At 43.3% G+C, this 27,053-nt stretch overlaps 1 protein-coding gene and 1 pseudogene across 1 annotated transcript in view; both read left to right on the top strand.

Annotated features, from left to right (window-relative positions):
- Nucleotides 1–27,053, top strand: part of LOC105304362 (voltage-dependent calcium channel subunit alpha-2/delta-3-like) — a 676,581-nt gene that overhangs the window by 625,571 nt on the left and 23,957 nt on the right. Inside the window, exons 14-17 of the mRNA XM_023522298.1 lie at nucleotides 182–192; nucleotides 2,705–2,774; nucleotides 4,262–4,342; nucleotides 13,625–13,699. Coding sequence (XP_023378066.1) covers nucleotides 182–192; nucleotides 2,705–2,774; nucleotides 4,262–4,342; nucleotides 13,625–13,699 — 237 coding nt within the window. The remainder of the gene's footprint in view (nucleotides 1–181; nucleotides 193–2,704; nucleotides 2,775–4,261; nucleotides 4,343–13,624; nucleotides 13,700–27,053) is intronic.
- Nucleotides 7,960–8,078, top strand: LOC111730879 (annotated as a pseudogene).

The following is a 27,053-nucleotide window of genomic DNA, read 5'->3' as shown; positions in this document are numbered from 1 at the left end:
TACATGTTAGGGTTCTGGCCAAGACAGTCCAAATCTGGGCCAGAACTGCCCCTAGGAGAGGACTAGTGAGCTCATAGCGTAGTGTCTAGACTGAGCTCACTGCATTTCCTCTGTTTACCTGGGGCTGATTACAAATGAGTTGTTTCAGTACAAATGCAATATTATGGTATGTTTTTTTTAGGTGATGATGCGGTAATTATATTTGGCATTAGCTCCTGAGTGGAGTCGACACTATATTTTGGCTTAATATTTGGAAGTTAGTTTCTCATGATCTTGCATTTGTGCCAGAACAATGACCAGTGATTTATAATTGATTTTTACCGGTTGCAGAAAAAAATCTTCATTTCTCATTATTGTCAATGGTATGTTTTGATTTCATTCATGATGCATGTTGGAATCGCTTGAAATTTAAGTTGCAGAGTGGAAGTCACACAGGGTTATGGATCAGTTCAAATCAGTTTTCTTTATAGCATTAAGGATTACATAAAGAGTCAAAATATGAGAAGATTTCTGATTCTGAGAGAGATGTTTACCGTAGGTTGGTTCTGCCTTTGTAAATGGCCTTGCATGCCCTCAATGACAGCCATATTATATTTTAAGGATTTTAGCAAGATGTTGGAACCATGTTTTCACAAACTGGTTGGCTTGGTTCCTGGCAATGATAACTGTCAACATCATCTCATAGTTAATCTTATTTAGTTATTAATATTGTGATAAAGTTTTTTTAACTTACTCTAACACCCAAAGGGTGTTAGTAAGGGTTCTCCAGAAAAACAGAACCGTAGGAGATGTATACATGTATATTTTATCTATATTTTTTCTGTGTATGTTTATTGAGGGGGGGAGGGAGTACTTTATTTTGAGGAATTGCCTCACAGAATTGTAGAATTGTGAGGGCTGACACATCTGAAGTCCATAGGCAGGCAGGAAATCCAGGAAGAGGTGATGTTGCCATCTTGAGTCTGAAGGCAGCCTAGAAGCAGACTTCCTTCTTCCTTAGGGGGTCTGTTTCTTCTATTAAGACCTTGAACTGATTAAATAAGACATACCCACATTAGAGAGGGTAATCTGCTTTATCAAAGTCTACTGATTTAAATGTTAATCGCATTTAAAAAGTTGTTCACAACAACATCTAGACTCATGTTTGATCAAGTAACTCAGCATCATGGCCTAGCCAAGTTGAAACAGAAAATTAACCATCACACCATGAATCCCCAGTCTTGAGAGACCATGAGATTTTTGCCTCGTTTTGTTTATCTTGGGGGAATATAGGCCCATCTTGATACAGATGTAAAGCTAATAAAAAGATGGCCCCCTCTATTCCTGTTAAGAGTTTTTCCCAATTGCTGCAAGCTTCTCTTTACCTATCATGATTATCGATGGTGGAAAGGATTGCTCTATAACAGTGCTTCTCAAATTTGAATATGCATACTAATTATTAAACTAAAGAATCAGAGAGCCTGAAGTGAGGCTTGGGATTATGCATTTCTAATGCACTCAGGTGCTGCAGGTGATGCTATTCCATGTGCCACATTATGAGTAGTGAGGCCCTATAGCTCAAAGAATCTACTGGAAGATCAAGACTGATGGCAAATGGACTGCTGATAGGAACCAAAATTAGCATGGTACGTCTGGTGGGAGAGGGATACTTTCTGGTTTCATAGCCCATTCAAGCCTCAAATGCTACTTACTAGCCATGTGACCTTGAAGACAGGGAAAGGAAACTAGCATCCTTTGAGCACCTTTATATTCCAGGTACCATACTGGGTAGTTTCACATTTAATCTTCATGGCAATGATGATGGAGAATTATTGGCATTACTTTATCTGAGGACATGGACGCTTAGCTAATGCTGGTAATAAAGATTTAAAACTGAGAATTAGGACCAGGTTTGTCTTGGACCAAAGTCTCCTGTGCTCCAGAACTCTCTTTCCCCATTTATTATTGAGACAAAGTAGGGATTCCTGCCTGTTTCCCAACACTGTGAAAAGCAGATGTGATGGTGGGTCTCAATGCATTTGTATGTAATTCAAATGGTTACAGAAGTGTATTATGTGCCATATTTCAAGGATTGTCCTTCTAGGAGCCTTCAGCTTCTTATCAGTTATTTTAGGGATCAGACAATCAAGTTATATTTGTATTTTTGTTTATTTGTTTGTTTGTTTTCCATCTGAGACTGGCATGCAAAGATCTGTAGAGGTTCAAAAAGGTCTTGACAGCTACATTGGGGAAAATACATGTTTCCAGATTATACTGTTTTCAGCAGGAACAACTCATAAAACCCTTTAAAGTCTTGTTTTCGGATCCTCAATTTTCAGATTAAGCAGAAGCATTAACATTGCACATATTGAACATAAATGTCTGCAAATTAAAATTGTGAAATCAATCTGTGTGAATAAAATTAAATGAATCATTAATATCCAACAAGGCTTTATTTGAACCAAAAGGGCTGAATGCAGTGAACACATCAGCTAGAATGACTGATGGCTACTGCCTTTGTTTCCCCAGCCAGGGGCCGGGACCCTCATCTATAAGTCAGGGTGAAGAGATGGTGCGTTTCCTCCTAGGCTAAAGGCTTGAGTGGGCACTGGTCTAGTCCCAGTGGCCTCTGGTCAGGAAAGGATGCAACAAACAAGGGAGATGACCTCCAGCCCTGCGGTTTCCAGATCATCCTTGGGTAACTGGCTTTTCTCTCTCTGCCTAGCTTGCCGATGCCGACGATCAGAGCCTTGTCCACAGTCGCCATGCCTGTGTTCAGTAAGCAGAACGAAACCGTGAGTACAGGGGCTGTGCTTCCTGCTTGATGCTAGGTGGATTATTTTCTGAGACCCCTTCTAACTCAAGCTCTGGTGACCTACCTTTCTTTGCCTTTACCTTTCTTTGCCTTTTCTTTTCTTTTCTCTTCTCTTCTCTTCTCTCTGTCTCTCTCTCTCTCTCTCTCTTTCAAGGATAGAGGGTATATAATTTTTCTTCATGTTTAATCGTGCTGTTAGAACGTGAAATCAAGCACAGGTGAGAGGAATTCAAGCAGGCATCATTTTACAGTGTGCAGCACTTTTCCCAAATGTAAGTGTTAAATGACCAGAGGAAAGAAAACCCCAGAGAGAATCCTCAATTATGGTGGAGGACAATTCTCCGATTTATAGTTACCAGCCTTGTATTAGTTTCTTAGGGCTGTGCTAACAAAATGCCACAGACAAGGCGGCTTAAAACAATAGAAGTTTATTCTTACAATTCCAGAGGCTAGAAGTCCAAAATCAAGGTGTCGGCAGGGCCATGCCTCCTCCGAAGGCTCTAGGGAGGACTCCTTTCTTGCCTCTTCCAGTGGCCTCAGAATTCCCCTGGCTTCTGGCAGCCTAACTCCAATCTTTGACTCAGTCTTCACATGGCCTTCTTCTGTCGTGTGTCTCGCTGTCCTCTCCTCTTCTTAGAAGGACATCAATTTTTGGATATAGGGCTCATCCTGAATCCAGGATGATTTCCCCTCAAGATCCTTTTAAACCTGCAAAGATCCTGTTTCCGAATAAGATCCTGTTTCCGAATAAGGTTGATTTCCCCTCAAGATCCTTTTAAACCTGCAAAGATCCTGTTTCCGAATAAGGTTACGTTCTCAGGTTCTGGGTGGACTTGAACTGTGGGAAAATAACAGACAGCAGCAATTTGTAGCTTCTTCTGGAAGGCATTTCTGACATGGAAAAGTTTCAGCATATCACACTGACCCTGGAAACCAGGACCCTGGAGGCCTATTCTTTCCCCTTAGTTCTTGGTTCCAACTGGCTGCTAAAAATGTTAGGATTATTTCTTCTTTCTCTGGCTACTTAGTCTCTCTCTCCTGGGCACCAGATGGCAGTGTAAATTGAGAAAGCAGTTAACACACTATAAGTCTTTCCTGTGGAAAGCTTCCATAAGAGAAACTGATTAATGATCAGAGTCCTTAGCTGCTGACACTTTAGTGCTTCTGCACATCAATTCTTTACTTTAAGGGACAGAAGAGAATTGTGCTGTCTTGGTATGGGTATGTTTAGAGTTGTGGTTACTATTGTTTGGCCTGAGAAGCTACCATTCTTGTCTAGTAATATTTTGCATGGAGGTGGGGAATAGAATAGGATTCCTCCTGGATCTGGGTTAATCCTCAATCTCTATGAGTTTGTAGAAGGTACCAAACAGTGATCTATGGTATGTGGCGTCTCATAAGAGTCTGTTTTTTCTGTACCAAATTAACTTACTGTTATTGTTATTGTTGAATGTTTATTTTCAACAGCGATCGAAGGGCATTCTTTTGGGCGTGGTTGGCACAGATGTCCCAGTGAAGGAACTTCTGAAAACCATCCCCAAATACAAGGTACTGCATGACTTATTAATAGTCAAGCGCCAAATGTCCAAGATGATTTCACAACCTGCCATAGTAACGATAAAAACACAAAGAGGCCTTTCTACTCTCTTTACTCTCTTTTTAGAAGGCTCTTTTCTGTTTTTTTGATAGAACAGTAACAGTATGGGCAGATCCAGTGGGTCTGTGCATGCCTACGAGGTTTTTGTGGGTCTGTAGAAGTCTACACAAGTCTGTGCAGGTCTACACAGATCTAACTTGTCTGATTATCTTCTAAGCCAATTCTGACTCACCCCTGCCTAAGGACCCTCTAAAATCTGTTATTTCTTAGCAGAAACCCAATGAGGCACAAAGAAAAATAGTCTGTGACTCTACTGAACGAGTATTCCTTCTATCTTGGTTTTCTTTTCCTAATGCTAAATTAAAATCCATGGCACTAAGAGAATTGTAAGTTTTTTTTTTTTTTTTTTAACTCTGAACATTATCGAGGGGGTAAAGTAGGTAATTTTAGAAGAAAAAAGAGAGAGCAGGCCTTGGTAGGCCACTGCTTTGGGAGTTTAGAACAACATAAGGGGCATCAAAAAACATGGGGCCTATCGAAAAGGAACACGGGATGGAAGGGACTCAGAAAGGGGTGTGGAAATGCTGAACCCAGCTTTGTATGTGAGGCCAGCCCTGCATCAGGGAGCAGGGTGTCCTGCTTTCCCCTTTACCTGGCCCACACTGTGTTCCCAGCACTGCTCTACTCCTTTGATATATTTAGTTGTACAATTGGGGACAGTAGCTCTCATGGGCTGTCCCAGTGCCACCTTCAGCCAGACCTACTCTGGTTTCCATGAGAACAAGCATCCTAACTTCCACCCAACTTCCCAGTGGTCTATGGATTGGTGTCTGCCTTGTCTGGGGCAGGTGAGCACAACACAAGCACCACCCGAAGCTGACCGATTGTACTGCCTCCTGGGCTGATCGCAGAGGGGTGGCAAGTTACCATGAAGGTAACATGGTGGCAGTAGCCATTTCGTGGTCCATTGGCATATTTATGTTCTCTGATTGTTTGAGGTGTGCTACTGTGGTTAAATAAGCACTTTAATGAAATCAGAGCATACCAGGAGACCGGTTTCCACCAAAGTCAGACTTCACCCCCACTTCCTTTCAAGCAATGCTGTTCTAACTTCACTATTTCACTTACTACTATCATAACTCATTGCATCGTTTTTATGCCACCTGCGCAGTCCCTGAACAGGTCCTTTTTATTTATATCGACTCACTGTTTTTCTTAAATATCTCCTCTAACCTCAGCCTGAACAATCACATGTGAATTTGTGAGTTGAGATGTGATCATTATATTTTTCTGATGCACAGGTTAGCCAGGGGAAGTGACATGACTAAGTTCACCTTTTAAAAAGATGGCCCAGAGTGTCCCTGAGCTCCACACAGAAAGTACTCACCTGTTCCCTAGTGGGGCTCCTCAGAAAAGCAAATCAAAAGGTAGGAAGAGTAAAGACCCCTCAAGCCCCATCACAGCCATGCGGAACTGCCCAAGAGCTATCTCCGTGGATGTGTGAGTGTGGGAGTACACGAGAGGACAGAGAGCAGCCCCAGCTCCCAGTCCTAAGAGGAGTTCACTGGACTGGCATGGTTCCCCTGACTGCACAAGGATTGAAACCAGACCTGTCCCCTCTTCCCCTAGCACCAAGCAGACTGGCTCACTTGTCTTCATTTCGGGCCCACATTAGACTGATGAGGGCTCCCTCTGCTCCCATGTGGAGTGAGGCAAGCCTCTCCGAGCCTGGAGTATGAGAGACTTGGCTGGCTGGCAGAGCCTCCTTCCTTACCACCTCCTTTCCCAATGTGCTGAGCCTATTTGACCACAGTTGGGAGAGGCATATGGGCCTTCCTGGGCCTCAGTGGGAGGAGGCGAGGGTTGGTGCTCTGGAGGAGGATACACACAGGGTCTTGCTTCTGTTGCTGAAGAGCTTAGGTATGGACAGATCTCTCAAACCCTTGATTCCTCTTTCGCCCAATGGTTAAAACAGTAGAACCTGCTCATAGACTTGTGTGAAGGATTGACCATTATTCATTAACCAGGAGCAATGATATCACACTGGTCAAGGGGACAGGTGTCACCTGCAGCCTCCTGGTACCCACAGCCCTCCTTCATACAGGAGGAGCCTGCAGAGAGCTGTTGGCACCTTTCCCATCCCAGGTTCAAGCACCTGGGGGCGTAACATTTGCTGAACCTTTGCGAACCTAGAATACCCACTACAATTATGAGTTAACTGAATGACTGGGCAACCACATTCTGGGATCCTCAGCCAACTTTAAAAATGAGGTTTTCCAAGAATTTTGAAAGGCATGGGGAAAGGCTTATGATACAAGGTCATGTGTGTGAGGCAGGATTCTTAAGTTTGTTGACAAGGACAGGCCCACCTTTTAATAGAGGTAAGAGCAAGAGAACAGATCAGCCAGTCACCAGGAGTTATAGTAAACTCTTGTCCAAGGCAATCAACTAACCAGATGGCTGCAACAAAAATTATCAGGTCAGCCCTCAGGGGGTTGGATACAGAACAAGAGGTGTAGAAAATGGCTGTTTGAAAAAAGTACCGTTTTGTGGTACAAGACAGGTACCTCGTGGTTCAGCATTAGCAGATAATATTTGCCAGGTCCTCAACACTGTGCAAAGTCCATTACCCACATCATGTTAGCAAATCTTCAGGTAGTGCTGTTATGTCTACTCCACTCACAGGGAAACTCAAGTTCATAGGGCATATGTTCATAGAGCTCAGGGCCACATAAGTAGGAAGTGGTGAGTGTGATTTGAACCAGGACTATGTAACTCCTAGACCCTCATGCTTACAACACATTTAAGCCATTCACATACCACTTCATGATTCGTTGCCATGTTCATATACCATCTGTATCATTATTTACTTAATACTTCATTTATAAATCAACTCAAAACTTTCTTCACTTAACTAGATTTTAATAGGAAACACCATAGCACCATTTTAAAAGAAAAATCAGTTTTATTTGCCAGTATACAGGATAATTGTAGAAAAAAATAATAAAAACTAAATAATAGCATTAAATGATTGCTTGATAATCTAAGGTTCTGAACTTGAGATCTGTTCTCTTTTTTTAAGGTATTATTAAAAGCAAGTGTTAAAGCTATACTAAATGGAAACTTCCGGATGGAAGAAAATTTAAAAGGGCTAATTCTCAATAAATGGTTCTTGCTAGTAAGCTTCATAGTGGGCCCATATGCCACCTAAAATTATCTTGTTCTACACTTCGTTTTTCCTAAGAAAGCAAAACAAAGTCCATGAGAAGATGATGGATGGCTGGGGAGTGAGGAACATGGGGTGGGGATTATTTATCCTGGGGTGGTAGGAACCCCTGCCTTCTGGGGCTCCCCTCAGCTCTGAGCATCTGCGCCACCATCATCATCCATAAACCCATGCTGCACCCCCACCTGTCAACCCAGATTTCTCAAAAGTCCCCAGAGGGTTTGACTATTCCCAGCGCTTCCTGTCAGGTCCAAAAGTCACACAACAAAGAGGAAATGAACTCTAAGCTAAAATCAGATGTCTGGACTCACAAAAGTTGGCCTCCTTAGCAAAAGAACTCTCATTTACAACTGTGCCACCCTGAACAAGCCTGATCCTGTCTGATCTCGGAAGCTAAGTAGGGTCGGGCCTGGTTATTACTTGGATGGGAGACCACCTAGGAAGACCACGTGCTGTAGGCATAAAAAAATAAAAAAAAATTAGGGATTATAAACTGACAAGGTCCTTGCAATCTGTGAGGTTGACCAAGGGTTGCCTCACAAAAAGAAAAAAAGAAGAAAAAAGAAAAGAACTCACCTATTTGGGTTTATTAAGATTCCTTCTTCCAACTGCCACCCGAGGCCCTGACAACCAGCCTCATCCACCCCAAGGCTGCTTTTACAGTTAGGGTTAAGTTTCCAGAGGCCCGATAGGACATCTAGTTGATCCAAACCCACATAATCAAGTTCTGTAAACTGTGTAGCTGCCTAGAGATTGAAAGCATAGGGGAGAAGATAGGGATTTGAGCTTCCTCGATAGTAGACTTTATTTTATTGAAATCCTCAGATCTACATGGCCAGAATTGCTGCCTTATTGTTTAAGGAAGGGCATACTACCTTGAATGTTTCTAAACAATTCTCAAGCCTCTTATTTCATATGAGAAGATGTAGAAACCCAAGTACAGGACCACCACTTGATATATGCCCAATAAGTCAAAGTCGGAATGTAGTATGAAACTGATAACAATTACCCTGTGAGTCTGTTTCTCAAAACTTCCTCTACCAGACAAAGTATTAGGCTCTTTATCACATTATCATACTTAATAATAGGTAGACACTGCCATTACCCTATTTTACAGCTACAGAAACTGAGGCACAGAAAATTTAAATATCTCGCCAAGTTTTACAGCTATCAAGCTATGATTTTAGCTGCTATTTATTACCCTAAAGCTATTAGGGACGATAAATGACAATAATAATAATCATAATTGAAATAATAGATAAAATACTATGAATAATAGTAATAGTTAAAATGAAATAAAACAATAAAACATTTATTGAACTTTTTACTGGGTGTTTGGTGTGCTAAAGTGCTTTATATGCACTATTCCCATTGAATCTTTATTATGCTCCCATGAAACGGGTACAACTTGGCCCCGTTTTCACTTGAGGAAACTTGAAATAACTTTCTCGGCACAACTCACATAGTTAACAATGAATGAAACAAAATGTAACAAGAGAATAGAGAAAGATCAGCTACAGAAGATTAACCAGCAGTGCCTGAAATACAGGTACATCTGTTATATGCTTTCCCAAGGGTCAGGCTGGCTACCAGAGACACAGGTATGTCATACCTAAGTCATTCCACTTCTGGTTCCCGCAGAATGCCTTGGGAAGAGGTGCCCATGTCAGCCAGGGACAGCCATGGCCGAACAGGCCTGTCTCACCCAGGAGAGGGGAGCTCCAGGGAGCAGAGTGCGGATCACACCTTTCCCTCCTGATTAACACCTTGTAAAGATGAGTCAGCGCTTGGCTCTTGGGGTTTTCCCAGAAGATAGAATTCTTTCTTTACCCTTAGCTTCATAGATTTTCCCACAAGTAATCAGACTTCCTGTAATTTTTATTAAGAATTCCAGACACCCCAGCAATAATTTCCAGACACCACAGCCTCTGTTAAGGTAACAAGCCATTGTATAATTGGGTTCACTTCATTAGCCCAAAGCCCCCGCACTTGGAAGGGAAGCACCTCCTTCCTGGCTGTTGGATCACGAGGCTCCTGGCCTCCGGGAGAGCGTGCTTCAGGATGAAGGCCCCCTTGGCAGCCCCAAGTGCTGGAACGCCTGGTGTCCGATCTGTTCTCTATTACTCCACGGGACTGCACATTAGAATGGACAGGAAGACTGGTTCTATTTCAGATGAAATAAAAATTGGAGATTTCATCAGTATATTGATTTGTGGCCAAAAACAAATGTTGGACATTGTCATATAATAAGCTTTTGGTTTTCTGAGAGATTCAGCCACAGAATGTGTTTTGAGATTTGCTCAGAGTTTCTCTTCTTGCACCTACATCAGGTATATCCATAAGTCGCCAACCAAACAACAAAAAATTCTGATGTTATTTTGTCAGGGTGTTCTCCCGGGAAGGAATTTAACCAGGTAGTTTCTGAACGTCGTGAAGTCTTTCTCAGGTACAGCCTTGAGAAGGACTGACTATGCACCTGCCATAGCAAATCAGCTTCTCCTTTTTGGCACATATTTAATATTTATTTTAGTTCAGATTTTAAAGACGAAGTAGAAAATATTTGGGTAAAGTGAAGAATGTCTTATATAAACACAGACCTTAACCAGAGCACCTGCCATGTGCCAGACATTATGTTAGGGATTGTAGAAATCAAAGATGAGTAAGATGGCTCCTTCCCCACAAAGAGCCTGTTCTGATGGGCGAAGTACTGCCTTATTTAGGGCACAGGAGGGAAAGAGAACCAGCTGGGTTGAGAGGTGAGAAAGTTAGGTGCAGCACTTTCATGCATAACAATGAAGATAGTAATGGAAAAATTCTCAGGGGGTTATGGAAAACAGGGTATGGAAAGAAGTAAACAACTGGGGAGGATCAGGAGAGACTTTTTTATATGCAGTCACCCAGAGGCTGAGCTTATAGCATGCGTGAGAATTAGCCCGAAAGAGATGGGCATGAGCGGTGCTCTAGGCAGCTGGTACTGTGTGAGTAAAGGTCTTGATGGGAGGGAAAACTGCAGGGGGGCTGTTGTTTCTGCCATGTGGCCTGAGAGGCAATGAGCAGAAGGAGGTGTAGGGCTGGGTACTTAGGTAGGGGCCAGACCCCGAGGAGACCTGAGAGACAGGCCCACGGATTTTCTTACACATGAATGAGGCCTTGCGTGGATTTTACATAGGGGAGCAACAGGGCCAGAGTTACTTTGATCAGTCTGCAGGATGACTTTTTTGGGGTCAGGCTCTGACGCAGGAAGAACAGTTAGGATCATTGTGGAAGTTCGTTACATGAAACCTACATGGATAGTAGGGGGGAAGCAGAGTTGAATCTGAGTAATTTCTGTAAGAAACATTAGTGATTCCTTGGATCAAGAAGTTGGAGATGAAAGAGAGAAACAAGTCTAAGAATGATGCTCTCGTGCCTAACTTGGGAGTGTGGGTGGGTAGTGGTGCCAGCGACAGAGAAAGAAGAGCAGCACCAAGGGAAAGAGCCACCACAATGGACTGGGTGAGGCTGGGATGCCTGAGGGATATCCAGGTAGAGATGACCGACCCACAGTTGGATACTTGGATCTGCCACTGTGGGGACAGGCCAAGGTTGGAGCACACATCAGATCAACAGCCTTCAAGTGGCTGCTGAACTTACGAGGGGAGAGAGCACGAAAGCAGAGGAGGGGCACTGGGATAGAAACTTTGGAAAAATGAGTGCTTGAGCAGTGGATGGAAGATGACAATCTTATGGAAAGGAGCAAATCTGTGACTATGGGGCCTGGAAGCTGAGGGAATAGTAAGTGTAAAGGAAGAGAGGGCAGTTGGCTAATACAACCAGGAAGATTAAAGAGAGAGCTTTCTATAGAGTTTGCCAGTTAGGAGGCCACTGGCAACTGTAGAGAAAGGAATTCTGGTGGCATCTTGCCGGGTGGGTGGTGGGAGGTGCAGCACAGGGAGATTCTAGTAGGATAAGGCATAAATGGGCAACAAGGAAGCAGAGACGGCCGTTCAACAACGAGCGTAGGACATTGGGTGGGAAGGTCAGCTCAGCTTCTGCATTCCAGGGGAAGAAGCAGAGAGTTTCAGCTAGCTTTGTAGGATCCGTGCTCAATTCAATTCATTTTATTGTCTCCTGCTTCCTTTACTTCTTTCTCCTTTCCCTACTCCTCTTCCCTCCATCCCAACCACCCTTCCACATGTTTTTAACCACATGGCATGACCTCGGCCATCATGGAACTTATATTCTGATGTGGAGACAGGCATTTAATAATTAAAAGCCTTGACTGATGCTTCGATTACTTACAATCCAGCTCACAAATAATCGAATATTATTATTTTGATAAGTGTTATACAGGAAAAGTAAAGGACATTAAGGAGTATGTGCAAGGAGTTCTACCTTCTTTTGAGTATCACTTCACATAAGCAAACCAAGAACTGAAGTAATAATGTACATTAGAAGGCACTGACTATATTAGCTGACTATAAAATGTCATTTGTTTGGTTTAATTTTGAGTTCGAATTTCCAATCAAATACCACTTTTGCCTTTAATGGAAAAAGTCAAACTCTCCAAGTCCTTTTTGACCCCTCCAGTTTGTATTAAACTGGGACATAATAATGGTAATTAATGCAGTGTTGACTGCGTCTGACATTTTTCCAAGAGACAAGATGAAAGAGACGATATCCATCTCAAAGGATAGGAAATCTCTGGTTTATCTTTCACAGCATAATGAAATATACTTTTATCATTAGAGTCAAGTAGACTCTTATTAAAACTTGCTGTGCAAGGTAACGCCAGGAGAAAATGTCTGTTGCCCTTGACTACCACGTGCATATTTGCTTTATGTAATGCAAGGGAAACTTTTAATTGTCGGTGTTAAATTCTCTGAAGTTAATTTCACATCTCCTTGACATTAAGCTGAGAAGCAGACAGGGCCATTCTTGGTTTATAAACTCTGTTGTCTGGATCATTTAATAGTATCATATTCGAGAATGTGAGCAGCGGAGAATTTTAAAGAAAAGTAACGGTGAGGGCTCAGATATATGAAATAACTCGTCTGAAAAAATAGAGGTTTTTTTTCTTCTCCTCTTTCAGTTTTCTGGCAATAGTGGGTTACATTTTCTTTCTTCAGAGAGAGAGATCAGTATGGGTTGTATGCCAGAGGCCATTTTAATACATGAATGATTTGTAGGTAAATTTATTGTAGCCAATGGGTGCAGTCAACTGTGTAATAGAAATATTGTCAAAAAGCCGGGATTATTATTTAAATAAGTGCAGTGTTAAATTTGATTACATACTTTTTAAAGCTAATAAAACATTTCATTGCTCTCAAACTATTTCCCATAGTCCCATTTAGTCAGAAAACATAAATTAAGTGAGGTTCTGTATAGAATATTACCCAGGCTTTGTGTCGATGGAAGCATGCATGGAAAAGCTTGGCAGCCTCACAATTTAAAGACGAAAGGATATAAAAGGGGTTGGCAAGCTCCTATATGTGCTGGGGGGTGGGGGTCATTTTTATCCTTGAAGAATTATAAAAAATGACTGCCTGGGAGAGTGCAGGCTTGAGATGGCCCAAGGGATGTAGAATCGTGGAAGCCTAGATGGGAATCAGTGAAGCCCACTCTTTTCTTTTCTCAGGTAGAGAGAAAGCACTCAGGTTGATAGAATTCAGTTCACTTAGATACGGGGTCTTTCCAGAAACATTAGCCACTTTCTCTTTTTTTTTTTTTAAAAAAAAAAATGTAATTGTTTTTGTTTTAAATAAATCAAAGTAAGGCCTTTGGGTGCCAACATGGGGATATGACATTTTAAATTGTGCTATTTGCCGAGCTTATCCTGTGACAGGTCTTCATTTCCACCAAATGTCAAGGATCAGTGCCTTGCATTCATTTTAATGAAATGTTGTACTGATAAGGGTTATGAATGCCAAGTTTAAGCTGTAAATTACTAAATGTCGGGCTGCTTCATGCTTTGTGAATTCACCAGGGAGCAAGCTAATGAAGGTTTCTTTCTCGCTTCCTCTTACAGTTAGGGATTCACGGTTATGCCTTTGCAATCACAAATAATGGATATATCCTGACGCATCCAGAACTGAGACCACTGGTAAGAGAAATACTTCTGTGTTTCCCCTTTCATGATTTTAAGATTTTCTTCAGTTTTTCAGTGATGACACTTTGTAGCAGTTTTTACTTTAAAAGTTCATTTCACAATATTGTCTCCTAAAGTTTGTTTTAAGTTTATAACTAGTATTTTGACGCATAATATATAAAGAATGCTGGGTAAACACATTTACTATTATGTTTTTATACATAAATCCATATATATCTATACATACTTATTTATTTCACATCTACCAACATATGGATTTTTTTTAAAACTCTTGACCGCTTGAAACATATAATAATATATACCTTTATATAACGAATTGTCTCTCATGCTCTAACTGGAGACCAACTTATTGCAAGTTACATTTGATACAACAATTTAGACCCAGAATCCCTGGGATTTGCCCCCAGATTACATTGCCTAAACCCAGTGCTTCCTGCGTTGAAGGGATTCAATAATACCTTTTCTGTTTGATTGAAACAGTTGAGATTTTCTCCATTTCCTACCTAAGCCATATCCAGTAGCATTGTTTGGTGACCTGATATGTGACTGACTTGACCTTCTTTCAGCATCGTTTTCACTTTTTCTGAGGTAGGTGGGGTTAGAGTTAGGGTTAGGACAGTTTGTGGTAACATTGTCCACCCTGATCCTTAGGGAGAGGTTGCCGAGAGCACGGTGCTGAGGAGGATTCTGAAGGGCAGCCAGGCTTGTCAAATAGGAGGCCCGGGTCCTCTGACAGTCACAATGTGGACGCTGGAGGGGTGTTGGTAGTGTGTGTGCCATGTGTTTGCTATTCCTGGATTGGGTGCAGCGTGTTGAAAAAAAGGACATCCGCTTTTGGTCTGTGTATATTTCACTAATTTTAAAGAATATATAGGAGTATAAAGAGTAATACAGTAAATTCTGCTTTCGAAAGTTAAGAAAGTGTAGGTTGTTTTCTATAGCCACACACACACACACACACACACACACGCACGCGCGCACGCATTCACAGATACCCATCCACCCCACACACCTTTTTCTCTTTCATCGAAATTAGAAAATAACGGCAGTGCCTGCTATGCAAATGTTTATTGGAGAAGCATTGTGGGGACCAGTTTACATCTCGCTTGAATCATTGTTTAGAAAAAGTTCATGTTTGGACTCCATCATCATCCAACTTTGCTCTAATCGCCCTGGTATTAATGGAGTCATGGCCACATCATGTGGATCCCATATGCATGCTTTAAGATGGGAATTATGGTAATATTTGATTTCAACCATCTTTTTATCAGAAAAGCATTGTGTTAACTAGGTGTATAACTCCAGACGTAACTAAGAATTACTAAAAGTCTGATTGAAAAAGCTACATACTTTTTAAGGACATTTAAGTCTAAAAACATAGTTAAGTGCAGAAACTTTGCACTTTACTCATTTCCAGGCTACCCAGTTGGGGTTGTCTGTTGGGAGTGGCAGGAGTTATGTTTGGTAGGAGCTGAGTCTGGGCTCTTAGTGCTTATTTATTCCAAGTTTGGAGTAGAACAGAGTAAATGAAACAATCAAACCTGGATCTTCTGCCAGTAAGTGAATTAGCTTCCTATTTATCAGCTTTTAAAGAAGGAATGAAATGGAACCAGATGTCAGAAGTCACCAAGGTACTTTCCCTCTTTCTGCCGCAGTGGAAATGAGCCCTCCCATCTGCACAGTCAACTCACGTCTTTCTGATCTTTTATATCATCTGGTCATGCAGAAAATGGTCTTTCTGCAAATAATTCATCTGATGCACTTTCCAGAGCCGTAGTCCCTGAGAGGACAACCGAAAGGCTTTTAGAAAAACAGGCCAACCACTCAACACCGATCATCTCCTGACAGTGCAAATACTCACAGATACAAGTCGTTTCTGTTCTCACTGTTGAAACTTACTGAATGATTTCACCAAAAGTGGTAGCCTTGGTCAAGTTCCCATAAATGGGATGGCCCAAACAAATGCCCCATATCTCATCTGTGAGAATCCAAACCAGATGAATCATTTTGCTGTTGATCTGTGATAAGAACATAAGAAATGGCCATGCCTTTATCTGCCTCTGACTCTAATGCCTTAAGATCTTTAGAAAAGGTTTGGAGTGATGCCCACCATTGAGAATTACATGAACTGACCCATCTGAATGTGGTCAATAAGTGGATATTGACTGTGCCTTGAGTTTTCTATTTTCTTCCTGGGAAAAAGACAGCATTGAAGTGGAAGGAAATTGACTTCGGTCACATACAAGTCACCCTTGACTCCTAGTCCTGCCACATCCCAGCTGTGTGACTTTGGGCAAGTCACACAGCCTCTCTCGCATCATTTTCTCTTGTAATGCTGCCATAACCATAGTGTGTAAGTCACCACTTGATTGTCAGAGTAAATGGAATAATGCCAGCAAAGAGCCTCGTGTGACAGAGCAGGCCCGAGGACACCATGTGGACAGTGGATGTTAACCCAATGCCCTGTTTGTGCTATCCTGGCTCGATTGTTCTGAGTTCAGCTGCCATAAAGGTCGGTAGGATGTGGTGGTGGTGGATGCTTACGGAGGACCTAAGGGACACTTTTTGATTATTCAGTTGGTTCAGATTAGTGTGATAAACATTGATGAGGGATCATGTACACACACACACAGGAGTGAACAGATACTGAGTCCTTGAAATCATGCAATCTGCATGCAATTCTAATTTCAATCTGCCATCAACTTAGTCGGTGAAACCTTGGCTAAACCTGTTTGTGCTTGTCTGTCTCTCACCTCCCCTTCTGTCTCTGTCTCTCTCTGTCACCATATACACACAGCACATACACACATACGCATTCTCAGTTTTCTTGGCCAACTCCGGTCTAGAAGACAGACAGCAACTGTACTGTAAGGTTCTCGGTGAGCCCTACCATGTGAGGGAATCGGTGTTGTTTGTTTTTAAAGAAGCAGTAAGAATAATACTAGAAGCTACAGTAACTGAAGAATGATAGTTAAGAGTTGATCAACATGGATGGAATACTCCTGACTGTGGCGTGTACATTTGTTCATCTCTGTTTCATTCACTTGAACAACAAAAGCAGAAAACTTTTTCTCTCCCTCCCTTTCACTACCACTCAGCACATAGTAGGGAACCTGGAGATGAGTGAATTAAGGGATCCTCCAAAGCCACTGTTCTCACATTCACTTACTTTGAGCCCTTTGGGATAATGTAATTTGGGAGTTTCCCCTGGAAACCTGGTGCCTGCACCGGACATGACGCAGCCTCATGCATTGCTAAGGACAGCCGGCTGCCAGCAGCTACCTTAGCTAGCTGAGGATTCAGGCAGGGAATCCTCATGCAGATCTGCTCGCCTTCTCCCAAGCCCAGCTACATAATCAAATCTTTATTATAAAGGCACGTTCCCCTCAGTTTTGGCCAAGGCTGCCAGCTTAGCACCTTGGGTGTGAGTGTGGGGTTATGGCCAGTGCGAGAGGATGAAACAAGCTCACTTAAAAACTCATATCCTCTCTCCATCTACCACTGAGATTGTTTCTGCCCCTGCAGCCAGAAGAAAGAGGTGGGTTTCTCTGAAGCATAATACCAATATTTTTCTAATTTGTCCAATAAAATCTTTCCCCTGAAACTTAATGTTTGCCTTGATTTTATCCAGTATTTTCTTTAATCTTGTATGATTTGGGTATGAATCATGAAGTGTCTCCAAAAACAGCTCAGATGCAGGGTCCTTACTCAGCAGACATGCTTTGATTTAATTGACAAAACTGCTAACGTAATACTTTTCTGTTGATAATCGGACTACCCTTAGCCTCTCCCCAAGTGTTTCTCAACCTTGACTCTATCTTTGCCACCACCTTGCTACTTCTGGTAGACTGACACTGATTCAACATTTGCCTGGTGCCTGGTGTGCTGGGTCCCCCGTGTCAGACTGGAGGCTGGTGTAGCTGTCTTCTAGTAGGCTGGGGGCCTCTCGGGGCTGGGGGCCAGTATCTAGTCTCTGGGGGAGAATGGGACGACAGCAAGAGGGATTCAAGCCTGACCTTGAGGAATGCTTTTCGAGTAGTTACTAAACATCTGGAAATTTTTTCTTAGTCTCTACCAGTCTTTAACATTCAGGATAAAAATCTTTCAAAGTATAGTTACTTATAGTTACTGTCTAGATTGATTTCTTTCATACTTTATTCTTCCCATGTCTTTGAGAACTTTATGAATTTTTCTTAAAATGTGGAACCCTGAATATGTCCCTTTTTCTTTTGTCAAACGGCATCAAAGGAGATAAGACTGGAAAGGTGCCACCTTTAGCATGATCTGATTTTTTTTTAAATATATTTTGGTGATCCATATCCTGCTGTGTTTTAGAAGAAAGGGACATGTGAGTTGATTTCCTTCCCCAAGGAAGCCTGGAATGTGGGCCTGGTCAAATCACCAAAAGAATACAAAGAAGGCCCCCTTCCAGAAGCCACAGGACAGGCAGGGCTCCACAGAGGAGCCTGAGGCAGGCAAAATCTAGGACTTGTTTCCACGAAGCCCATGTTGACATCTGCCAAAAACTGTTTGTTCTGTCTGTAAGCCCAGAAGATGGGGAAGGATGCTGGCGGGTTTCTATTCTGGATGAAAATTTGCCTGTCACATGGGCCATTGGATGTGGTAGTGGATGAGATAGGAAGTGGTACTAGTGGAGAGAAATCTTCGTTTATTCCTTCACTATTTGCTGAATGTCCACTATGGGCTAGGCCTGAGCAAGCTGCTCAGAGTGGTTACAGAGATGTGCCCCATCTCAGAGAACTCAAAATCTAATATGATGGATAAGATCGAATACTTAGGGAGTATAAGTAACTATAGACACTACCAGGGAAGATGCATTTTTGTATGTTTGTTTGTTATTGTTGGTCTTAGCATATTCTTTTAACATTCTTTGATTTCTTTTTATGTGACAGGCACTGTTTGAAGTGCTTTACGTGTGTTAAAGCTTTTAATCGTTAACTCATTTAATAGCAAGCCTAGGATATAGGTGCCATGCAAAGGCCCAGAGGCTCAGGGAAGGGTGTGTGTGGAAGATGAGGCGAGAAGTTCCCTGGAGTCGATTGTAGCAACTGTGAGTGTCAGGCCGAGGAGCCAGGGTTCTCTGTGACAAAGGCAAATATCCCCATGTCGCTACAGGAAGTTGAGGCACCCAGCGATAAGGTGGCGAGGTGACCCGGAAATGCCAAATTCACTGTTACATTGGTTGATTCTTCAGGAGATGGGAGGCAGTATGGTTGGAGGGTGGGCGTGACCATGCGGCCTGGTCTCTGCAGCCACACGGATGAATAACAGGGTCGCCACTGGATGATTATAGTTAGAATCTGTCTAGACTGGCACCGTCCAGTAAGAATATAATGTGAGCCATAAACATACGATGTCTATGAAATTTAAAATTTTCTACTAGTCATGTCTAAAAAAGTAAAAAAGAAACAGGTGAAGATTCAGTTTAAGAATATATTTTATTTAAACCAATAAATCCAAAGGCACATTGTTTCACCATACAATCAATATAAATATTAATGAGATTTTTTACATTTTTTTCATGCTAATCTTTGAAATCCAGTGTATATTCCACACCCACAGCATATTCAGTTGTGACTGGCCACATTTCAGGTGCTCCAGAGTCACGTGTAACAGCACAAGTCTAGAGTGTGACCAGACACTTTGGACCCTTCTAGGGAAAATGGATTGACTGTAGGACCTCCTCTTTCCTAAGTGGATTAGAACAAACTTCGCCACCACCACCACCCCTCACTTTTCCATCCTGGGAGTCTGTCCAAACAGCTGGTGGCTTCTTAGCCTCCTCCATTGTAGCCATGGCCCCTCCCTCCCAGGCTGTGGCCTCTCTGGGAGTGAAAGTAGGGAGTTGTCCACAATTCAGGGCACAAGTCAGTGGCCGGGGCAGATGACCTCCCTGGTTTGGTCGCACATCTCTATCTATTTCAGCAACGTGGGTTCAGTCCTAAATCATGTAGATTTCCTAAACCAAACTGTGGGGCACAAGCCAATGAGCAGGAAGCATTAGCCACATCGGGTGAGCCTGAGCTGTCAGGTTTCCTAATTCAGAATGTTCAGACACCCAAACCATTTCTGTTGTTCTGTGAAACTCCGGTTAACTCTTTGAAGAGCTCAAATTCTGCAGATAACTATGTCATCTTCCTAACCTATTACAGAATCTCTGACTCCCTCTGGGATTCCATGTTGTTGCCATTCCAGCCACTGGCTTTCCACAGCCTGAGCTCTATCTAATGTCACCAGCCTTTTCTTTGTCATTCTTTGATTGTCCCTGCCCCACTTTAAATGTTGATTCACTTTTCCATGCCCTTTTGCTGTTGCCCTTTGGGTTACAGATAGACCCTTGCAGAAGGTCATTGAATACACAGATTGACAGACACATGGACATGCTAATAAATATTCTTATACCATACTCCTCTCATGTGGATTGAGTGGACATTCCTATGGGTACCTGTAAATGTATGTTAAATGTTAAGTAGACAGTGCATATCAAACACCAGTTTAAATGGGAGCTTGAAAGGTAGGGGCATTGTTAGAATCCTTATCAAAGTCCAGTGACTTGGCTCAAGCAATGGGCCATGGGAGGAGACTATACAATTTCAAAAAAATTCGATTTGAAGTTTGTTTTTTTGATGTGATGTTTAAATATGATTTTTATATGCAGATCCTTAATTATGTAAGGGCTTGCTTCCATCCCACACATCTTATAGTCTTCTTTTGTGCATCATTCTTAGACCAACAATACTTCAATTAATTTTCTTTCATCTTTTTTTCCTATCCACGACTTCTCAATGCAAATGCCAAGGGTTCTTTTTAGTTTAACAGGTGTGGGTTGTGGGTGTAGCCACCACCAGTGGCTTTTTCTGGACCCCTCCCTGACATCACCCATCCACACGTCCAACTGGACACAGTGTGGCTTCTCTTGGCATTTCGAGTAAACCCCAAACTCCTGGCCATGATCCCAGCGCCTCGCTAGACCTTCCTGAGCTTGTGGGGCTGCCCACAACGCTCTCCTGGGCTCCAGCCACACTCTGGTCCTTTTGTCCATTCCTCAGAAATCTTCCTGCTTCAAATCCTTGTGCCTGCTCTTCCCTCTACCTGGAGTCTTGTCCCAGATCCACCTGTGACTGGCTTGTTCTCATCCTCCATGTCTCATCGCAGATGTCACCCCTATAGAGAAGTGTCCTGCTCCCTGACCAAAGGAGCCACACTCCTCTGTCACCTCCCCTCCCCCATCATGTCCCCTGCTTTAGTTTCCTTGGTTCACATACCATTTTTGGGAAATGTCTGTGTGTTCAGCCTCCCCCCCTCCCCACCCCCCGCACTGTCCCTTGTGAATTCCTGGGAGTTTGCTGCTGCATAGAGGAGGTAGTCAGTAAATATCTGTTGAATGATTTTGATGATGTTTGATGGATGCTGATGACTAAATGTCTGGGTACCAATTTCCTACAATAAATGAGAGGTGCAGGTGCCACACGTTCACTCGTGAAACATTTATTGCGTCCTTGCTATGTCAGGTGCAGAAATTGAAGCACATGCGATTGGTCAATGCCTCCTTTCTTTCTCTCTCTCCCTCTGCCCTCCTGCTTGCCTACAATTGATCATCAGATGTTCCTTGAGTCAAGCACTATGCTAATTAATGGAGATGTAGAAGCAAGTAGAGGAATGTCTGCACAAGAAACTCACTGAGCAAAGCAAGAATTCCCTGACAGGCACAGGGGCCAAGAAGATCTATGGGATTATGGGAGAAATGTCTGCTTTTCTCCAGCAGGGGAGCCTTGTGATGCAGGAGGGCTTCCCAGAGGAGGTGGCATGCATAACAAGTGCATCCAGTCCACTCTGGGAGACATTTCTTCCCACTCAGCAGGGGCCCCACACTCTTCTCCAAGACTTCTTCAGGCCATACATTCTGCTAGCCCCAGCCTGTCAGGGTGTATTGGGGGGAGCTAGCATCATTTACAAACCTTTCTGTGGCTTCCAAATGCTGAAATCACTTCTCAGCTTCTTCGTCCTCCATTCAGGCTGCTGATGAACTGGAGGAGACTCTCCAGTAGGTGGCGCCCGGGCACCGCCATGTGCCTGGTCCCAAGTATGCTGTCCCTGCCAGCACACATTCCCTGAACAGAGAGAGCCCAGGCGACTCCAACTTAGGCCTGGTCTGAATCCATCCAGTTTAGTTTAAAAGAAAGAATTAACGGATGCTTAGTAAATGTATCTGCTCAGAGGAGTGTGTTCTCTGAGAAAAAATAAACAAGACTGTGTGACCCCCACAGAGTGAGCCTGTTCTTTTTGAAATACATCATTTGGCAAAAGAGAAAACAGAGCCTCGCATGCTTTCCTCTTGATGAAATTGTTGAGGGCACTGTTTGAACTGCCCTGGTCTGGACACGAGGGGAAGTATTGCAGCCTTCGGCTAGGAACACTTATACCTCCTGAGTTCGGGGATTAAGCAAGCTAACGGGGTGCCTGGATTTCTGCTGGTGGGGAGCTACACTCTGTTCTGTGAGCCTCAAGAACTCAACAACCTCTTGGTCCCCAAGTTCTGTGACTGGATGTGTGCTTAGCACTTAGGGCATAGATGAAGTTTAGCAGATCGTGGACTAGCAGTAAAGATGCGACTGTTACTAGGGACTTAGGAACCAGGCTCCATGCCGAGCACGCTTGAATGCTTTGCCTCCTTATTTCCTCAAAGCATCCTGCGTGTTAGTGCTTATCTAAGAGAGGTTAACTGTTGCCTAGCCCAGGGACTGTGTCAGTCAGTCAGAAAGTAAACGGGTCAATCTTAAGGGGGTTAAATAAAGATAACTGTGGACAATGTCATTTTTCATAAAATAAAACCTATTCAGTTTAAAGAACTTCCCTTAATTCTGAAGCTGTGTCATAAGGTTCTTTTGCAAAATGAAAGTCAGGCTGGAGAGCCTCGCTCCGCTGCTCTAGGCAGTTCTCCCCTTTCCCTCTGCTCTCTGCCGGGCACGCCGACCCATGTGGAACAGTGTCTTCTTTGCTCTCTGCTGTGGGTGGGGTTTGCTCATGGCGACGTGCACAAGAAAGGGGAAGAGGAGAGTGGGGTAGGTGTCTGTTCAGCCCCGTGTCCTCTGGGACTGACTGCGCACAATCGAAATCCACACCGCCTCCCCGGCTCCGCGGCTTTCTCTCTGTGGGCTCCTATGACTGCTCCTTCCTTTGTCCCTTCATGCAGGGTGGGAGAAAAGGTCCCCACCGCTTCTAGCCTCGGGGTATCGCACCACGTTTTGTAGTTTTCTGCACCCGACCCACACCGTTACAATAGCCTCTTTATTAAACTTTCCTTAATTAGCCAGCTTGATTATGCCATGTGCTTCCTGCTGGGGCCCTGACTGATACAAAGGTGAGAGTAGATAGGTTTCTTTTTCTTAAGTCCTTACTCTGCTAAGAAAGGAGAGGAAGGAGAAAGGAAAGAAGAGAGAATAGAAAGAAAGAGGAAAAATGAAAAGGAAAAGGAAGCAAGAGAGGAAGGAAGGGAGGGAAGGGAAGGGAAGGAGGGAGGAAGGAAAAAGGCAAGAGCAAAAGACCCTCTATCAGTTTATTTATTTACACTTCTCTAAATATCCCTTTTATTTAAGTGATTAATAGTTGGTATCTGTTGCTCACAACCAGAGTAGCCTGGCTGATATACCCATGAGATCCCCAGGTCTGAAAACCACAGCTGTGTGGGGCTCTGACCCCTCTTAAGGAGCTCACAGCCTGTACCTCTTCCCTCTCCCTCCCCACAAAACTTTCCTCTCCACCCCACCCCACCCCTACATCCAAAGAATTCTCTCTCATCCCACCAGGCTTCTTGCTCAGACCTTAGAACTTGGACTACACTACATTATAGAAATACCTTGACACATATGCCCCCTCACTGCAAGCAACCTGAAACACTGAACAGATTGTGTTTTGTTCACTCTGTATATCCAGAGCCTGGTAAGATACCTAGCAGAGGAAATGGAATAATAAATAAAATGGGGAGAAAAGATCTACATATAGGAAATTGATCACATGATGACAGTCTGTTATTAAGCACCAGAGTAGAAATACCGAAAAGAAATGGAATTTATAAAGCAACGTGGTGTCTAGCTGTGGAAGGGATGGCTGGAGAAGGCTGCAGGGAGCTGGTTGGCAGCCTGTAAGCTTGAGGTCACATTGTGTGACCCCGTCCAGCACAGTTGGGAGCAGCAAAGAGCCTTTCAGGCACCTGGATGTGTAATTGTAACTTGCTCATTCTGGTGCTTCTGGAGCCCTCCCTCTTTCCTGCCTTACCTTACCTCCTTCTCTTTTTCCTTCCCTCTTTTCTCCTTCCTCCCCTTCCTCTCCCCCTCTCTCATTCCCTCCCTCCCACTGTTCCATTTCTCATCTGGCATGTATTTATTAAACACCTCTCATGTGCCTGGCACTCTATTAGATGCTAGGGAATCAAGTGAGGAAACAAGACAGGCATATTTTCCCCTTCATTTGGTATTTGCAATCTCATGGAGAAGATACGTTTTTATGAAGCTCATAAGTTAACAAAGTTTTACACATTTTGGATGAACTCTCCAAAGGAAACAAGGATCTGAAAAAAAAACAACAACAAAAAAAAGTAAGGAGAGGCGCCTCGCTTAGTTGGACGATCAGGGGGAACCCTTCTTAGGGATGACATTTTAAGTTGCACCCTAAAGCCCTGAAGGAAGAAAAAGAAATTGCCATGCCAAGACTATGGAGACTGGTTCAGGCAGAGGGAACAGTGTATGCAAAGCCCCCGAAGCATGGGAATGTTCAGTCTGTCGCATCCACAATCTGTCAATAGATTTAGGACAGACTTCCAAAGGACAGGGAGAGTGACTTGAGGCTTTACTGATAAATTCCTGTTTGGGCACATGCTTAGCGAATCAGTTGCTGTTGATGCCTGCCTATGTTCCCTTGGCTCTCCCCATTTCCACAAACACCAGCCTGGCTTGTAGCTGCCAGCACTGGCTAAAGACCTGCTCTGTCTTCCAGAGATTACTCCTCTCGGGTGGGCAGCAGACCAGATGTGCCGGGATTAGCATCCCTCCACCAGAGACCAGTGGGCACTCCCACCTCACAGGAGGGATATCTTGAGATGCCTGCTCCAGTTCCAAAGTCCCCAGTGGGATTCAGCTCCCATTGCCTACAAGATGCTCCATGATGCACCTGTGTTGGCTGCCTGCTCTTCTCTGTCTCTGAGTTATTTTGCCATGTCCCTCTAGGCATTTCCTGGGACCCCCATTTCAAGCAAAAACCTAACCCTTGAATCCCGGTCTTAGGGTCTTCTTCAGAGAGGACTCAAGCCAAGACACCTGTGGACTGATATTCCTTCGCAAAAATTTTTTGCTCTAGACTAGAGTTTCAACTACAGTTCTCTCTACACCCACACAGACCTTTGATGGCATCAGGCACATTTTCCATTCTATTTCAGGCCCCCGCACATGTTTTCACCTCTCCCCAGCCTGCTTGTAGAATCCGCATTTGCACTTAGAAGTACCAGGGAAGACTAGCTTTCTGGCGTTAATAATCAAGAAGGTATTTTAGGAAATTTGGTTTAGAGATAGGATTCTCTGCTGCTTTCTTGTTTGGCAGAAGGGTTTGATGAGGACAAAGCTATTCTTTTCACTGGACACACTCTGACCTTTGTTTTACTAGATTAATTTCATATCTACAGTGCCCCATCTTGGATGATGAATTAGCAATAAAAAGCTCATCAAAATGTAATTACATGCAATGTGTTGAATAATGATCTCTTAAAAATTCCTATAGATTTGTCTGCACCTCCTTCCCCTCATGGGGGAAATGAGCCTCAGCTGCTAGCTACTAGCCCCGGCTCAGGAATGCAAACCCTAGCCACGTTGTGAGGCTGAGATGGGAGAGCTGGCTTCTATCATTGCCCAATGTCATCTAATTGATCGATTGCTTTCTCCATGTGATTCACATCTTTATATAATTTAAAGGACCATCTCAACGGGGGTAGGAATACACAGGAAGTGGAAGCTCAGGGCAGAGTGAAACCTTCTCTTCCATCTGCAGCAGCCTGTTGCGGGGAGAGAGTTATTAATTAAAATGTTAACTGCCCAGACAATAGCAGGCCGACCAGCATGGAGAAGTCCTGGGAAGGGAGCATTAAAGTTTCATAACTATAAATTCCAGGGGAGTTTGTTCCTCCTTGAAATAGGAACACAGAGCCATCTGCATCAAAGAGGAGATTTGACGGAGTTGCTAGAGTGATATTAGGCTTCCCCGGGGCCCCCCAGACTTATTTCTCTCCAGAGGGTTGGACTTGGACTGGGAGAAAACGGAGCCTTACGCTCAGTCTATTGAAGAGCCCTGTAAAAACTACAGCTGGGTCTGACAGCACAATATTCAAATGATTCCAACAGTGTAAATGCCCACACTCATTTGAATAACTGAAGAATTCAGTCATTTGAATGCCAGTGATTATTCCTCCAGGAGTTTACATTTTAGAAAGACAGTGCATCTGAATCCCCATGAGAGCATTAAATTGCTATCTAATTAGCAGTCCCAAATTATATATATTTAAAAGATAATTAAAGGTTTGAAGGCTGTTGGAATAACTGGTTATACATTTAAATGAATCACTAGAAATTTGTTAGTAATGTGTGGAGTTTTCTTTTATTTCTTGCTTCCTTCTTTGAAGTTCAGTAGACCCAACCTCTCGGGGTTAAGTCTGGTAGCGGTAAGATAAAGGCAGCTGTTTTTAATTATTGCAGCTCAGCCCTCCAAATAATTATAAGCAGCTGTCATTTTTACATAATCCTAAATGATAAGACTCAAAGAATGCAAATAAAAAGGTTGAGACTATGGGTTTTGGGGCACCACACCCTGACTGACCACTGCGCTTCATTGAGGTAGTACCCAAACCATTGGCTCTTCACTGAACTCTCATGACTCTGCCAGAGGCACACATTTGTGAACATACCTCCCAGGTGGCATTTCCACACTCTCTGTGGATGTTTGCAGGGCAAAGGGAATATTGATGCAAGAAAGTTGGACTAAGCTAGGCAGGGCATTGGCAGGAACTTCTCAATCTCACTTATCCCTTCCTTCTTGGGACCGGGTCCACCCCTGCCCTAGCCCTAATCCCTGCCCCCAACATACGTACACAGTAAATGGAATGATAGACTGTACTGAATAGCTGGCATTTCTTTGGACTGTGGCTGAAGATTTCATAGGATTGAATGCTTTAGTGCACCAGCTGGCCAAAGCCAGAAATCCCAAATGACAGGCTAACCTGCCAGCCTCAACCCGGGCAGCTCTGGGTTCAAGTTTGAAATTCGATGCTTTCTGTGCCTGTTGCTCC

The sequence above is a fragment of the Pteropus vampyrus genome, unplaced genomic scaffold (assembly GCF_000151845.1).
Source record: "Pteropus vampyrus isolate Shadow unplaced genomic scaffold, Pvam_2.0 Scaffold337, whole genome shotgun sequence".
In the NCBI taxonomy this organism is placed as follows: Eukaryota; Metazoa; Chordata; class Mammalia; order Chiroptera; family Pteropodidae; genus Pteropus; species Pteropus vampyrus.
Note: the sequence above shows the minus strand (reverse complement) of the source record. Positions and strands in the feature narration are given on the sequence as shown.